The 17,019-nt window shown below is 35.9% G+C and overlaps 1 protein-coding gene across 2 annotated transcripts in view; it reads left to right on the plus strand.

The window, feature by feature from the left end:
- TMEM87A (transmembrane protein 87A) overlaps nucleotides 1-17,019 on the plus strand; it is a 39,614-nt gene that overhangs the window by 14,293 nt on the left and 8,302 nt on the right. Inside the window, exons 7-15 of one of the 2 annotated variants that reach the window (XM_015064891.3) lie at nucleotides 448-565; nucleotides 4,782-4,843; nucleotides 5,627-5,810; nucleotides 6,810-6,909; nucleotides 9,412-9,505; nucleotides 10,267-10,338; nucleotides 13,022-13,130; nucleotides 14,121-14,179; nucleotides 14,947-15,050. In XM_015064891.3, coding sequence (XP_014920377.1) covers nucleotides 448-565; nucleotides 4,782-4,843; nucleotides 5,627-5,810; nucleotides 6,810-6,909; nucleotides 9,412-9,505; nucleotides 10,267-10,338; nucleotides 13,022-13,130; nucleotides 14,121-14,179; nucleotides 14,947-15,050 — 902 coding nt within the window. Of the gene's footprint in view, nucleotides 1-447; nucleotides 566-4,781; nucleotides 4,844-5,626; nucleotides 5,811-6,809; nucleotides 6,910-9,411; nucleotides 9,506-10,266; nucleotides 10,339-10,950; nucleotides 11,020-13,021; nucleotides 13,131-14,120; nucleotides 14,180-14,946; nucleotides 15,051-17,019 lie in introns of both variants that reach the window. The other variant, XM_015064892.3, reaches the window with a different exon arrangement.

Here is a 17,019-nt window from a genome sequence, read left to right on the forward strand (position 1 = left end):
AGAAGAACATTGAACAAAGAGAATTAATTCAGGAATTAGTGTTTATAATGTAATTCACTGTCAGCATCATGGGTGTTTTTGTTTTGTTTTGAGATGACTTAAATCTTTTTAGTTCATCCGTATGAAACATAACCAAGTATCCTAGCATGGCTTAATTAAACAGATTCAATGTAGTGATTTTTAGCTGAGGTTTCCCTTGTAAATAAGTGTTAAGTATGTGATTTTTGTGCATAAAGCTATAACATATCCTTTTAGTACCTTATAGTCTTACTTTATTGTATGTACTATAAACCTGTTTGTTTTATTGTGCCTACCACTATTTTAATGAATGGAAATGAAGAACTCAGCCATATTCCTGGGCACATTCTGGAACAAGATTTTCATATTAACATGTGTTCTTAGGTTTTAATACTTGTAGATATGATGTCCTTTTTTTTCTCTCTCCAGGCAATGCACGATCCACTGAAAACTTGGCAAGATGCACCATACATTTTTATTGTACATGTTGGCATTTCATCCTCAAAGGAATCCTCAAAAGAAACTTCACTTAATAGTCTTTTTACCAGTAAGTACATTTTGTTCCTCTTTACCATTCGTATTATCTAGTTGTGTCATGTGTAATGGGTAGTGTAAAATTGCTTTAAGGGAGGGAATAATTAAGAATGTTTGTTGTGTATCAGACAGTCTTAAGTACTTCGCTTGTACTTTCTTCATTTTCCTTCATTTGATCTTCCTATTTTTAGATTTTTTAATTGGTGTTATCTTTTCAGTATCCTGAAAATAGACTTGGCAAAACTTGATTACCAACTCAAAACTTGGAAATTTTTGAATTAATTGAGTTTGGTAATTTTTTAATGTCTCAGTTTTACTTAGTGTTTTTTCTAATCTTACTAACCCAGTTCATGGGTCACCATTCCTTACTTGGAATTTTGTGGTCATTTACTAACCGGTCTTATTTTCTGTAGTTTTTCTTCTTCTTCTTCTTCTTTTTTTTTTTTTTTGCTTCTTCCTTCTTTATAGTTTTCTTTCCACCCCTCCTTTCTCAAGTAGAATATTGAATAGGAACAGTGATAATGACCATACTTCTCTTGCTCTTGACTTTAATGGCAATATTAGCACATTTCACAATTACGCTTATTGTAGACTTTTCAAAATATTCTGTGTTTGGTTAAGGATGTTTCTTTTCCTCGTTTACTAAGTGTATATTTTTCTGCCCTTTTTTTTTTTTTTTAGTATGAGGAATGGTCAGCTTTATCAGCTGTTTTGATTGTGTTGATTTAACTGATCATATAGATTTCCCCACTTAATCTCTTAATGTAATACATTATATTAATTGATTTTCTAATGTTAAAGCATTCTTGAATTTCTGAGATGCCAATATTTGGCCTACACACACACACACACACACACACACACACACACACACAGCTGGCTTCTGTTTTCCAGAATTTTATTTGTAATTTTTGGTCTATGTTCATAGTAGGATTGGCCTATAATTTTCTTTTCTTTTTTCTTTTTTTTATGACATATTTTTTTAATTAAAATGTTTTATTTATTTTTGAGAGAGCAAGCAGGAGAAGGGCAGAGAGAGAAAGGGACAGAGGCTCTGAAGCAGGCTTTGCATGGAGAGCACAGGGCCCAGTGCAGGGCTCAAACTCACAAACCGTGAGATCATGACCCAGGCTGAAGTCGGACGCTTATCCGACTGAGCCATCCAGGTGCCCCTATAATTTTGTTTTCTCATACTGTCATCTATGGGTTTTAGCATCGAGGTTATGCTAGTCTAATGAGTTGGAGAATGTCCCCTGTATTAAATTCTATGGAGTAGTTTTTGTAAGGGTAGGATTATCCAGTTTTTGAATGTTTTGTAGAACTTATGATAGTGTTTTGGCCAAATGTTCTTTTTTTCCCTTCCTCCATAGAGATTTTAAACAACTGACTAATTTTCTTTAATAATATGTTGTTTTTTTAGTGATTCTATTTTTTCTTGAATCAGTGTCGTTTTTGAGAAATTGTCCATATCTTTCAAGTTTTCAACTGTATTGGCGTGAAGTTATTAATAGTATTTCTTTGCAAAAAAATAAGTATCTGTAGCTTTTTTCATTCTTTTTTTTTTTTTTTAAGTTTTTATTTTGAAAGAGAAAGAGTGTGCAAGTGGGGGAGTGGCAGAGAGAGGGAGAGAAAAAGAGTGTCAAGCATGCTCTGTACTGTCAGCAGAGCCTGATGCAGGGCTCAAACTCAGGAACCATGAGATCATGACCTGAGCCAAAACCAACAGTCAGATGCTCAGCCACCTGAGCCACCTAGGCACCCTCTCTTTTCACTCTTATTATTGTCTTTGTGTCTACTTTTTTAACTTTTTAAATCTTTATAGAATTGTATTTTACTATACAACAAACCAACAAACTATTGGTATTTGCTATTTCGTTATTTCTTTTGTTTGACTTAATTTAAAATTTTAGTTTTTTATAGTTTCTTGGGTTGAATGCTTTTAATTCCTAATCCAGAGGTGGCTCTTATGCTCCATAGTTATATGGGGTATAGCATCTAGGTAAGCCAGCAGCTGGCCTGGCACAGTTTCTGGGCCTAAGACATATGTGTATCTTCCTGTATTTCTAGGCCCACAGCTTTCTAGTAAGTTATAATCTAAGGCAGCAGTTGCCAACATTTACTTTCAGCCTTCTTTCTTTGAAAAGAATGGAGGGGCGCCTGGGTGGCTCAGCTGGTTGAGTGTCCAACTTCGGCTCAGGTCATGATCTCGCTGTTCCCAAGTTCGAGCCCAACTGCCGTAGCTTGCTTTTTGGGCCCAGAGTCAAACATGACCATAGCTTCAGCCTTATATACTGTTCTAAGTTTTTGTTCAGTTTTGATATTTGGAGGTATTTATCTTGTTTTCGAGCTTATGTCCTCGTTTTGTTTTATTCATCTATTGTTTGGAGCTAGGAGGAAGATACATTGAAGCATGGACTTAACTACACCGTGTGAAATTCCTAGAATTTTCGAAAACACTGTTACCATCTTTTTTCCCTTCAGTAAATCCTTGATGTTTCCCCATCGCCTGTAAAATGTTTACATTCTGCAGGAAGGCTTATAAAACTCTGCAGCTTGTCCCAGTTTACCTTTTGTGGCTTTCTTTTCAAAATGCTACTATATGGTACTATGTGCAGCCTCAGACTACGTGTTCTTTAAATATATATCACTCATTTTCACGCCTGTCCTTGTTCATGTTGTTTCCTCGTCCCAGATGGCCTTTTACTTTGTCCTGGGAAATACACATTCATCCTTTAAGGACTGGCTCAGAGGGATAGTTCTCTATATTGCTTTCCTACTGTCCCTTCTAGCAGAAAACATCTTATGTATCTTTTTATCTCCTGTTTTCTGTAGTGTGTGTATAAGTGCTTAATAAATGTTATTTTATGTTGTGGCATAGAGCAAGGGGTAGCCAAATTTTCTTAAAGGGCCAAAGAGTAAATGTTCTGTCTACTACAGCTGCCCAGCTCTGCCATTGTTGTGTAAATGCAACCTTAGATAATATGTAAGTAAGTGGATGAGGCTGTTTTCCAATAAAACTTTTATTTATAAAAAGTGGATAACCACATTTGGCTCATGTGCTGTACTTTGCTGACCCCTAGCATGGAGTAAACAAAGGGTGTAATAAATAATAAATAATTATTTTATTTGCTCTTTTATTAAGTTAAGAAGGTATAGATTTAATAACCAGTCTGCTTAAAATTTTTATGATGTATGAGCCTGGGTGGCTCAGTCAGTTAGACGTCTGACTTTAGCTCAGGTCATGATCTTGTGGTCTGTGAGTTCGAGCCCCGCATTGGGCTCTGTGCTGACAGCTCAGAGCCTGGAGCCTGCTTCATACTCTGTGTTTCCCCCTCTCTCTACCTCTCCCCTACTGACACTCTGTCTCTCTCTGCCTCTCAAAAATGAATAAATGTTAAAAATTGTTTTAAAACTTTCATTATTGCTATTGTGGGATGCTCATTTATATGAGTGTTGGACCTAGTTTACTTTTTTTGGTGAGGGGGACCAGGTTTACTTTTAAAAATGGTATGTCCTTTTTGCTTGATAAAAACTAGGAAATTTTCATTGACTAGACAGTTATTAGTCTGTCTCTGGATATAGATATCATTTATATCACTATAGTAAAAAACGTAGTCATAGTTTTGCTTCAGTAAGGCAAATCTGTCTTTAAATTCTTGTTACTATCATTAAACACTTATTACGTACCTTCTGAAAATGATACATTAATGTCGCAAAGTCACATAAAATTGAAATAGGTAAAAAAAATAAATAGGAAAATCTAGATAAAGATAGATAGAAGACAAAGAGGACAGCAGAATGAAGGAATGAAGTCCTGTACCTTTCAAAGCACATTAGTGATGTGTTATAAGAAAAAGTATATATGAAAGGTGTTTAGAATTTAGAGGAGATGGGTTATAGTTCCAGTGGGCAGCTCACAGAAGGCTTTGTGGAGGAAATACATTCATTCTAGTCTTTAAAGGATGTGTATATGGGAACAGAGGGCTTTTCCACTTAGGATACTGACTGGAGCAGAGAGTGGAGGTTTGTGTGGTACACGGCATGAACCTTGAGAATATAAAACTTCGTGAATTTCAGAGTGCTCTATAAATAATATTCACCAGAATTGAAATGATAAAAAGTAAATAACCCAATGAGATTTTCATTAATTTCATCAATCAAATATTGCACAACGTTTTTGTTTAATTTCTGCATCCTTTACATTAATTCTGAGGACTGTGTTTTGGCAGTGACTGTTGAAGTGAAGGGTCCGTATGAATATCTCACGCTTGAAGAATATCCATTGATGATTGTAAGTGAACTTACATTCTTTAACCTTAACATTACATGAGTTAACCTGAAAGATTGTCCATGTTTTGTGGCAATATTCTTTAAAGAATTTTTCCTGAACAGTTCAGAAAATACTGCTTGTAGTTCTGTATTTCTTACTGGATTGTGACATTCAGAGTGTCCGTGAATTCCTCTGTGCCTTGTCTTCTCATCTGTAGAATGAGGAGATTGATGACTTGTGGAATTTCAGAATTGGAAAGTACCTGACATATAATTTCACATCTCACATTCTCTCTAGAATCCAAAGCAGGGCACTTCTTACAGCCCTATAGTTTCTGATCCCATTTAAAGTAACTAAATGATGACACTGCCTCATGTGTGTCTGTGTCTATGGGAATATCCTTACTCTATTTTCAGATTTCCTTTGTTCATGGTTTTCTTCTTTTCCCTTTCATAGTTTTTCCACTTTGTTATGTTTCATTGCCTTCAGATGTATCATAACCCTGCCATATTTTTTTCCTCTTTAGTGTTATCTTCATTTGTGTGATTTTACATAGTGAGCTGAAAATGCATTTGTAATGCAGAAGAGCGGTTACTCTTATTCATAGGTCCTTAGGTAGTCTCTCAATATGCAAGAGGAGATCATTTTTTTACGTTAATATGGAACTCCAACGAGATAAATTCTTAGAGGGTAGAATTTTTTTTTTTTTTTTTTTTTTTTTTTATAGTTTAAGACTGCGTATTGATTCCAGATTGGCTCTTGGCCCTAATTTTCCCTTTTATTTCTTACCCATTTGGATGACAGTTTTTCATGGTGATGTGCATCGTATATGTCCTGTTTGGTGTTCTGTGGCTGGCATGGTCTGCCTGCTATTGGAGAGATCTCCTGAGAATTCAGTTTTGGATTGGTGCTGTCATCTTCTTGGGAATGCTTGAGAAAGCTGTCTTCTATGCAGAATTTCAGAATATTCGATACAAAGGAGAATCAGGTGTGTAACCAAAAAATGTTCACCAGTTTGTGAATGATTGGCAGGTAAGACATGTGACAGTTTAACTCAGATCAGCAGTCATTAATGGTTTTAACTTCTCAGTTACTTAATTACTAGAATAACTTAAGCATAATCATTATGATCGTGACTCTTGTTTTTAGCCTTATAACTTATGGGTTCAGTGATTTAAGAGTGATGGTACCAAAATATACAAGTTACAATAGTAGTGGCCATTTTGGGTAAGATTATTACCATCATTGAATCTCAATTGCCTTGATTTTTAAGGCACCATTATTATGTGCATCTGAAAAAGAAATAATTACTGCCAATTTTATAGTAAGATAACCATTGATTGTAGGACATACTTTGATTTCAAAGATGTTAAAATCCAAGAACTGGTAAAATACAGTAATATCAGGAAAATAGGAGGGTGCGTAGGTTTACTAAAGTGAACAGGTAATGATAGAAATTGTTTTGTACCGAAGTTTTTTATGATAGTTTTGGTTCTTTCTCATCAGACATTTAAGCTTTAATGATTATTGTTGTAAGATTACTAATTAGAGTTTCCCCTGTCTTTGAAAGGGCGTGAAAATAGTAGATGTGAAAATGATTTGAAAACTGTGTATTTTGTACTTTTCACTGTATATATTCAATGTGTTTATATATTTTCAATGTGTGTTCTTCAGTTTTTAAAAATGGGGGAAAGTTCCTAAGTGTTCGAAACTGTCAGGTAGGTGAGATGTTCTCCTGAGGTTTTAGTGAAGTGGGGTTGGGGAGGGAAGGTGATTTGAGCACACCCAGATTGCTGTTCACATGAACAAGGTAAGTAAAATCAGCTTGTGTACTTGTAAAAATTGCAAGAGAGGTATTCTCTTTGAACAGGATAATCCCAATGCTTATTCTGACGACTGTTAGAGATCTAGCTCTATGTTCTGGTTCTAGAGTCGCGCCTTTTTCCAAACCTAGATTATAGCACCCTTTCCTGCTGCTTTCTCACAGTTCAGGGCGCTCTGATCCTTGCAGAGCTGCTATCAGCAGTTAAACGCTCACTGGCTCGAACCCTGGTCATCATAGTCAGCCTCGGATATGGCATAGTCAAGTAAGTATTAACTTTTTATATGGAAGAACGTATTAAAATGCAGATTAAATTGAATCAGTATTTCAGGTTCCCATTGTAATTCTGAAAGAATTGATGTAAGAACCGCAGTAAGACAGTTACCTGAAATTTTGTAGATATATAAAAGCCAGGAAATGTAAAGTGTTTCATTTCACTTCTTAGAACCAAGGAGCATTTGCAGGAAAATCTGCAATATAATGAATGACAATTAAAACATCAAACTTTTAGAGTGAAATTGCAGTGACTTCTAATCTTCCAAAATATTTTTGCAAATCACAGTTTTTCATGGGAATGTCATTCAGTCTGAAAAAACAGTCTGAAAATAATTTACTTTTTATTCAAAAAATTTTATTGCGTGCCTTCTATATACTAGGTAGGGTTTTAGGCCCTGGGGATATAGCAAGTAAACAAAAGACTTGGAGTTTACATTTGTGGAGGGAGGGGACAAAGATAAAAATAAATGAATAAAATATTTAATATTTATTTCAGTGATAAGTGCTATGGAGCAAATAAAGCAGGGGAAGGATTTAGAGAGTGCCAAGCAAGAAGTGGAGCTTCCAGCTGTAAATACAGTGGCCGAGGAAGGCTTCACTTAGTGACAATTAAGCAGAGATCTCAAGGTGATGAGGGAACTATATGTACACTTAGAAGAAGAGATCCTAAGATATGGTCAGATTCTGTGTATATTTTGAAGGTAGAGCCAATGGAATTTTCTGATGGATCAAATGTGTGATGTGAAAGAGAAGAGGAATCATGGATGATGCCAGCTGTTTCGGTCTGAGCAAGAAATGGTGGAATTGATATTTATGAGTTCAGGAAGACCTTAGATAGAATAAGTTTGGAGTAGAGTGAATATTAGGAGGTGTTAGATGCCCAAAGGGAATAAAGGGGAGAGAGTAGGGTAGAGATATGAATTTGGGAGTCATCAATATATAGATGTTATGTAAAGCCATGAGACTGGGATGTGATCACCAAGGAAGTGAGTGTTTATAGAAAAGAGGTCAAAGGATTGAACCTTGAACAATTTTAATTCTTTAGAATTCAGTGAGATGAAATAGAATTAGACCAGAGGAAGTTGAGAAGGACCATTGTGGTGAGAAGCAAACCTGAAGACTGTTTCAAGGAGAGAGTGATTGTATCAAGAGGGTTGAGCAGTCCACTGGGTTTAACTTCATGGGAGATGTAAGTGACCTTAACAAGACCGTTTTGGTGAAGTGCTAGGATAAAAGCTTGATTGGAGTGACTTCAAGAGAGAAAATAGAAGCAGAGGAGTTGGAATTAGCCAGGTATAGACAGTTATTTCAAGTAGTCTTGCTTTAAGTGAGATTAAATAAATGAATTTTAATAAAAGAAAATCTTTTTAATGTTTATTTGTTTTTGAGAGACAGACAGAGTATAGGCAGGGGAGGGGCAGAGAGAAAAAGAGACACAGAATCTGAAGCAGGCTCCAGGCTCTTAGCTGTGAGCACAGAGCCCGACATGGGGCTCGAACTCAGGAACCTCGAGATCATGACCTGAGCTGAAGTCGGACGCTTAACCAACTGAGCCACCCAGGCACACTTGAGTTTCAATTCTTTTAATTTATTCATTTAAAGGAGTTTTGCTTTCAGTGGGATAAGGGGAATGGGGTGGGTTTCATTTGTAAAGTTACTTAATTCATTTAATAAATATTGGAGTGCCTCCTATGTTCCAGGAAGTAGATTTCTAAGATATGACAGTAGGGAGAAAAATCCTTGCCCATACAGAACTTTGCTAGCATATAACAAAAAAATACAAGCACAAATATCACTTAGGCTTAGGTAGACATGATTTACAGCAGTGCATCTCAAACTTACAGTGCACTAATGAATCACGTGGAGATCTTGTTTAAATGTAGATTCTGATTGAGTGGCATTTTGAATGTCATGGATTCAAGACTTCTTCAAGAACCTGTTTGGAAGACTATATTTTGTTGGATTCTGAGCTTACAACTGTACAGGTTATCTAATGAGTTACAATAGGATATTTGCTTATATTGTTAAAATTTTTAGATTTGAAGATGGTATTGTGGTTAGGTTTTTAAAAAGTCCTTATTGATTAAAAAAAAAATACGCTGAAAGATCATATGGGATGATGGGAGGTGGATGAGGCTTGTATGAAGCGGGATTGGCCATGGGTTAGTGGTTTTTGGGACTGGATGATACATATAGAGGGGTTCATTATACTATTGAATGTTTGAAAATTCTCTGTAATAAAAATGACTTTTTTTAAAACTTTAAATGTAGTAACCAGGGCCAGATCTAAAGTTCTGGTATTCACTTTCTTGGTTTAAGACTATCTGTTCTTCCCTTTTTTTTTTTTTTTTCCTCAGATACATCAAGTATGTCTGGCTTATCTCTGCTAACTTGTAGGCCTGTATTAATCAACATGAGTTGCTGTTACTTAGCTTATTTTGGAGTTTGTAGCGTTGGTATTCAACTCTTGTCTTTGCTTTCTTCTATTTAGGCCTCGACTTGGAGTCACTCTTCACAAAGTTGTGGTAGCAGGAGCCCTCTATCTTTTGTTCTCTGGAATGGAAGGGGTCCTCAGAGTTACTGGGGTCAGTACTGCTTAATCTGAGTATTTGTGGTCAGTTCATATATATCGTTTTTGTCTTGAAAGGGTGAATTGGAAATGTCTGTGGGCTTTTTCTTCTAAGTCACCTTAGAACTCTGATTTTCAAAATGTATGTATAATGCAAATTTTCTTTTTAATCTATTAGAGCTTTGTAAGTTTAATGTGTGACCAGGAATGAATGCTTTCCCTCCTGTCCCCATATTGCTATTTATTCCTCCTCCCAGACAGGGGCTCTCATTCTTGTGTAAGGGGCAGACATGGTAATCATGTACTTGCTCCATAATCTTTTTTATTGTTTTAAAGTGGCAGTGCTCTTTGCTAACCACCACTTGAGTTTCAAAGGCTTTTCTAAAAATGCAACTAAATGTTTCACATCCTTCTTGAGGATTATAAAATCATGCCCTTTGCCAGGAAGGGAACCAAAGCACTGAGATATAAATGATAAAGAAATTTATGTTAGAGGTGGATTAATGTGAAGAAGAACTTGGTCATTCCAGCAGTTACTTATTTAAAAGTTACTCCCAGCATTAACCCATTAGATTCATGGTGGCAAATACTGTAAATTTGACTTTGCCCTCAAGAAAACTGAGCTCTGTAAGTTTTGCAATAAATTGCCCCAAAAAATAAAACTCTTTATGGATGCATATATGTTTTTCATATCACACTGTCCTCTATGTAATTTCCTTCGACTTTCAGCAATTTTAATCTTAATTCTATCTCGTTTTCTTTCTTATGCTGCTGTAGTCTTTTTCTTATCCCTTGGCTCTGATAGGAAACCTGGCCCTCTCATCAATTGATGCCTGTATTATTTTATGGATATCCTTTCAATAATGTCCTGGTGATTGGGCAATCAGGGTTATATAAATAGCAGCTTATATACATAAATGTGTGAAACAAACAGCATAGTTTTGGGGACAGATAATTTGCCTTACATTTTATTTTGGGGTATGCTCTTATTTATAGATTTACATTATATTTCAATTCTGGAAATTAGTAATTCTTAATATATGAATGCTGCAGTACTTTAAAATATGTGAACGGTCTTTTTAGACATGTAGCCAAAATCACAATGATAGGAGATAGAATGGAATGTCGGCTTGTAACACCACAGTTTTTCAGTGTGTCACTTCTTAACGTGGATCTTAGCATGCTAGGAGTTTTGTGGTGGTTGCCTCTTATTAGTTAGCAGCATGTTTTATTGTATTGACATTGTAATCAACAGTTTGTGTGAAATGCTTACAGCTGTATATTCAATGTGATCGTTTGTCAGAAGGGAAGAATGGTGTAGGTACAAAGTATTCCTTATTTTCTTTTAGTTTGAATGCAAAATCATTCCAGATGATTATGTAAATGCAGAATCATGTGCTGGTTTCTTCTCTGTGCTCTCTAGACATCTCTTTTTCACCACCTCTTTTTCTTTGTCTGCAGGCCCAGACTGATCTTGCTTCCTTGGCCTTTATCCCCTTGGCTTTCCTAGACACTGCCCTGTGCTGGTGGATATCCTTCTCATTGGCTTGTTTGATGGTGGTCCATTTTCTCCCCTTGGAGATGGGTTTCCATTGATCTTTCTGCAAATGGTTTTTACCGGTTTTGTTGATTACTCTTTACTTTGGGAATAGGGTGTTTTCATTCTAATGAACTGAGAGCTCAGGTAAGCAGTTATTTTGTTTTTAATTTTAAAAATTGCAGTAAGAGTTGGTGACTGTAGACTGAGCACAAGATAAAAGCTTCTGGCTTTTTTAAAAATAAGCATTTCACTTCAATTTTGGGCTTAATGTTATCTCTCTTAGTGTTAGAATCACTGACTGCTCTGGTCCTGCTATTTCTTTCAGCCTCTGGCAATTATTAAATCATTTGAAAATTATGTATGTATTTTGATTCTTAAAATATGATTTTAGGAACTATATGAGGTTGTTTGACTCCTTTTTATATAAAAGCAAAATTTTTTTTAATGTTTATTTTTGAGAGAGAGAGAGAGAGACCGAGCATAAACTGGGAGGGGCAGAGAGAGAGGGAGGGAGACACAGAATCTGCAACAGGCTCCAGGCTCTGAGCTGTCAGCACAGAGCCTGATGAGGGGCTCAAACCCACAAGCTGCAAGGTTGTGACCTGAGCCGAAGTTGGATGCTTAACCCAGCCACCCAGGCGCCCCCAGGTTGTTTGACTCTCTTAAAATTCTAAGTAGGTTTAGCAGATTTTAACCCATACAGGGTAACAGGATAAGTGTTTTAATCCTCTAATTTAAAAGTAGATTTGGGATTGTTTGAAGACTTCCGTTCTTTGAGATAAATATTGATTCATTTACAGGAGAAGTCAACCAGCAGATAACAAACAAGCTTCTATTTGACTAATCTTTTCTTGCTTTTCAAGAGTAAACATTTGTTTATTAGGGACTTGACCTATTATTCGGGTGTTTGGACTTTTGTCTTTTGGGGATTTTTAGAAATTTATTTTGGTTTTTGTGTTATTTGGTCCTATATATAATTGATGTGATATTATAGTCTTGATGGACTGTGACTGTTATAAAAGGCTGAATGTAAATAAAGTTGTAATTTTGTGAATTTGGGGGGGATTGTCCTATATCAAAAATGTTTGAAATTGAAGTATCCTGGGCCCAAAAGGCCGAAGCTTTTCTAGGTCAGTATCTTTCAAGGGTGCTTTGTGAACCTCTACCACGCATATTGAGAAATGTGGGGAGAGGGACTGGACCATACAAGAAGATGACCCGGTAATTAGGTAGCAGCCAAGGCTCTGTTAAAGGGCAGAAGTGAGCTCCAACACACTTGCTTTCATATCTGCCCCTCATTCTGAAAGTTGAACATCAGAGCAGGTAATCGTCTATATTGGTCATTAGTTCTCCTCTATCTTTGTGCAGCAGCTTGTACTTAAGAATAATGTCTTGAAAATGGAGAGTTGTTGCTTTTAGAGCCTAACTGCGTGGGATTCTCAGCCAGTTTGTAATTGTATGGTCCTTTTCATTCAGGATAACTCAGGCAACTGATGGCAGGCACAAGGGGACAGTATAAACTGTGGGAGGTTATGGGCATGAATGTGTGACTCTAGACTGGATTAGCTAGGACAATGAGAACAGAGCCACTACTTTAAAAGAGGAAAGAGGATGCTAACTCCCGTTTTTTGCCTGTTAACTCATTTTTATTTCATTTTCTTCCTTTTGTCTTTCATTTGGTTCTTCTTCCTTGTTTCTCTAGAAAGCCTCTTCCTATCTTTATTTCTCCTTTATGTTTTTCCTCTTATTTTTTCTTCTCTTTTGCATTCTCATTTTCTCTGGGTTTTGTGTTCTCTTTAAGTCTCATTGAAAATGAAGACTTTCTTATTAATCATGGTGAGGCTTGGGGTATTTGTGAGGTTGAGAGTGAGAGCTGTTAGGCCTGGTGTCCATAACTCTGTCAGTTTGACCCCAGATTCTCAAAGAAATATAAGGATTAGTTTACTAGCTTATTGTTTTTTCTGAATGTTGATTTCCTTGACCTGCAAACACATATTTATTAGCCTGACTCAAACAATGAAGCTGTTAAAACTTCGGAGGAACATTGTAAAACTCTCTTTGTACCGACATTTTACCAACACACTTATCTTGGCAGTGGCAGGTAAGTTGGAGACTTGCTCCCTGCTTGTTTAAATGCAGTTCTTTTAGAACAGAGATTCTTAACCTGAGAGTCCATAGGTAGGCTCTCTAAAATTACATAAAAAGTTTTGTACATTTCACTTGGGGAAGTTGTCTTTCACTTTTGTCAAATTCTCAAAGGGGTCTGTGGTACAAAAAAAGTTTAGAACCACTTATTTTAATAAGTGAAGATCAACTACATATAATTTCAACTCTTGGTATATCTCTCTCCTATCTCCATTGTTTTTCTGAGATATTCTTTTTTTTTTTTTTTTTTTGAGGCAAGTGAGCACTAGTACCATACAGCATTTAAATTTCTTTTAGAAGATGTTAATATTTGCTTATTTGGTTTTATTAAAATAAATATAGAATTGTATTTAGATTTTAGATTAGTGTACATTGCTATTATATTGGCTTTACATATATCACTAAACGTGCATAACATATTCGTTACACATATCCATTAGCATAGACTATAGCCCATGTAGGCTAATTTGCCGGGCTTTTGGCTTTTGTACCAGGAATAAAGAGGTCTGGCCTATAATTGGAACCAACAGTTCTGTTTGTCTTGCAGTCATTTTATCAACCTCTTTTTCCATCCGACCAACCAAAGAAAAATTAGCATTATTATACTAAGGCTAAAGAAAAGGAAAAAAATCATATTATTGATAATGCTGGAAAAAGCCATGTTTCTAATACCTTCTTTTCCAATTCTGAGGATGACTAAAGTAGCCAAATGGTAAACAAAACTATTCTTTACAGAAAGAATTGGCTAGAGTATGAATTGTGGGCCTTGCTTACAGCAGTTGTAAGTAAATTTGTATTGAATAAATGTGTTAAAATAACAGAGAAAATGATTGTGATGTATTGGGAGTTAGGGATGTGTGGGATTCCACTTAACTAGATTCAGAGAATGTAATTAGGGATGTAAACTAATATTCATACTGTGACCAGGTTTTTCATTTCCTGTTAGCATCTATTGTGTTTATCATCTGGACAACCATGAAGTTCAGGATAGTGACTTGTCAGTCGGTGAGTTATAAACACATGCATTTGTGAATAGTGTACTGTTCTATACACAGACAATGATGTTGATGACAATGGTAAGGTTCATACCTTTTAGGAAATTAGGGTTAGGTTTCCACTCTTGAGGGTTAGAATCCTTCCCTCCTCCTAAGTATTCTATATTAACACTGTGCTTAGTATGATAGATTTGTTTTATGGGTTTTTTGGGTAGACGTTGGGAGAAAGGACTGACTATATATCCCAATAGTGAGAGAGAACGTTATAAATGATCGTCATAGTTTGTCATAACCCAATCTTTCCTTAACTAAAAAGTTTCAACAAGAAATCCAGAGTCCAAAACATTAAGTACATGTGAATAACACTACTCACTAGAAGCCCTGTACTTAAGATTTGAGCACAGAGACTGGCAAAACATTTCTTTGGAAGCCAGAGCAAAGCTGGTAAAAATAAATAAAATGAAAACTATAAAAAATAACATAACGTTACTTTCTCTTACCTTGTATAAAAGTCCTTCCCTAAAGATTCTCAGAGCTATAGGAAACATAGTGTAAGCACCAAAGTATGGTGCCTTTTCTTTAGCAATAAACACTACCAGGGAAGAAACAGTGTTCATTTATTTTTTATTCCCTGTACTTAGCACAGTGCCTAGCACATAGCAGGGCCTTAGTTTGTATAAGTTGAACGAATAAATAAATGATTCTTGTTCTCTGCTAAGGACTTTGTGAAATGAGTTAAGATTATGTATAAAAATGTGCTTCTCCCCCTTTTGGTAGGATTGGCGGGAGCTGTGGGTGGATGATGCCATCTGGCGGTTGCTGTTCTCCATGATCCTGTTTGTCATCATGGTTCTCTGGCGACCATCTGCAAACAACCAGAGGTTCTTGGACACTTCTTATTTACATTGCTAACCATTGAATGGCCATGTCATCAGTTAGGGGTAGTTCAGTGGGTGACAGTGTCCAGGCCATGTCATATATTGGAAAGGATATTCACTGGGTCTGGAATCCAGAGAAGTGGGTTCCTGTCCAACTCTCCTATTTGCACTGTGACTTTTGGCATGTTGCCTCTCTTCGCTTCTCTGGGCCTTAGTTTCCTCTTCATATAATGTGAGGGAATTGAATCAATTGATACAAGGTGATTTTCGGTTCTGACACGTTCTGGTAATATGTATGTATATGAGTAAAGAAGTAGATAGATTGTGACACTTGTAATGAGGGTCTCATCTGTCTAGTGTTGGGAAAGAAAGAACAATTTTTATGATCAGTAGACCAGCTTACTTTGTAACAATAGGGTAAAATGAAAACTTATGTGACAGACTTGGGAATTAAAAGTCTGTATGTGAATTTGCTTTGTTCAGCTATTGGCAAATCTCAGTTATTTAGAAACTGGCTATCTTTATTTGGCGAATATCTATATCTTTGGTACGCTACCCTCCCACCCCCATTTATGTTTAGATGGTTAAGAGCTTATATTACCCAACCATATCACCAAAGAAGGAAAGGATGAGGCAGTATAACTAAACGGATAATTTTATAATCAGACATACCAATAAAAGATTTAGAAAGAAAATAAGTGACATTTTTCTTTGTGTGTGTGAGATAAATGATATCTTTTTATCCCATGAAAATAGCCTGTCTTTTCGTATTATGCATTTAATGTTTGTATTCTTTGAAAAAAAGTTAAGAAAATTGAGAAAAATAGAGAAGACTTGGGATTGTTGGGATAAAGGATATGCATATTATAATTTTTCACATATTAAAATCAGATTGCATTCAAAAAAATCTGAAACAAATTATGTATCTACCAACAATTGTGTGAGAGGAGCTCTCTCCTCTACCTTCCTATTTCCCCATTATTTAATTTTTGCAGATCTGGTAAATGAGAATATTCACTGTATTTTTAGTTGCATTTAAGACTAAATTTTTATGTCTTTATGTATTTACTGGTCGTATTATTCTTTTGCCAGTCAGCTTTTTATATCTTTGACTTTTTTTCCTTATCAGCTTATTGATCATTTTTATATTGATTTGTAGGAATTCCTTATATATTTTAGATTCCAATATTTTGTTCCAACCATTCCAGATATTTTCTTCTAGTTTATCTTTGAACAATTGAATGGTGTTTTGGCCATAGAAAAAGTTGGAAGTATGGAGTCAAATTTGTTATTTTTTTCCTTTATATATTGTATATTTTGTCTTTTTTTTAACTTGTTTTATTTTTTATTTTTTTAAATTTGCATCCAAATTAGTTAGCATATAGTGCAACCATGATTTCAGGAGTAGATTCCTTAGTGCCCCTTACCCATTTAGCCCATCCCTCCTCCCACAACCCCTCCTGTAACCCTCAGTTTATTCTCCATATTTATGAGTCTCTTCTGTTCTGTCCCCCTCCCTGTTTTTATATTATTTTTGTTTCCCTTCCCTTATGTTCATCTGTTTTGTCTCTTAAAGTCCTCACAGGAGTGAAGTCATATGATTTTTGTCTTTCTCTGACTGACTGATTTCACTTACATTATACCCTCCAGTTCCATCCATGTAGTTGCAAATGGCAAGATTTCATTCTTTTTGATTGCCGAGTAATACTCCATTGTATATATGTACCACATCTTCTTTATCCATTCATCCATTGATGGACATTTGGGCTCTTTCTATACTTTGGCTATTGTTGATAGTGCTGCTATAAATGTGGGGGTGCATGTGTCCCTTTGAAACAGAGCACCTGTATCCCTTGGATAAATGCCTAGTAGTACAATTGCTGGGTCGTAGGGTAGTTCTATTTTTAGTTTTTTGAGGAACCTCCATACTGTTTTGCAGAGTGGCTGCACCAGCTTGCATTCCCATTGTTTT

Source organism: Acinonyx jubatus, chromosome B3 (assembly GCF_027475565.1).
Source record: "Acinonyx jubatus isolate Ajub_Pintada_27869175 chromosome B3, VMU_Ajub_asm_v1.0, whole genome shotgun sequence".
Classification (NCBI taxonomy): domain Eukaryota; kingdom Metazoa; phylum Chordata; class Mammalia; order Carnivora; family Felidae; genus Acinonyx; species Acinonyx jubatus.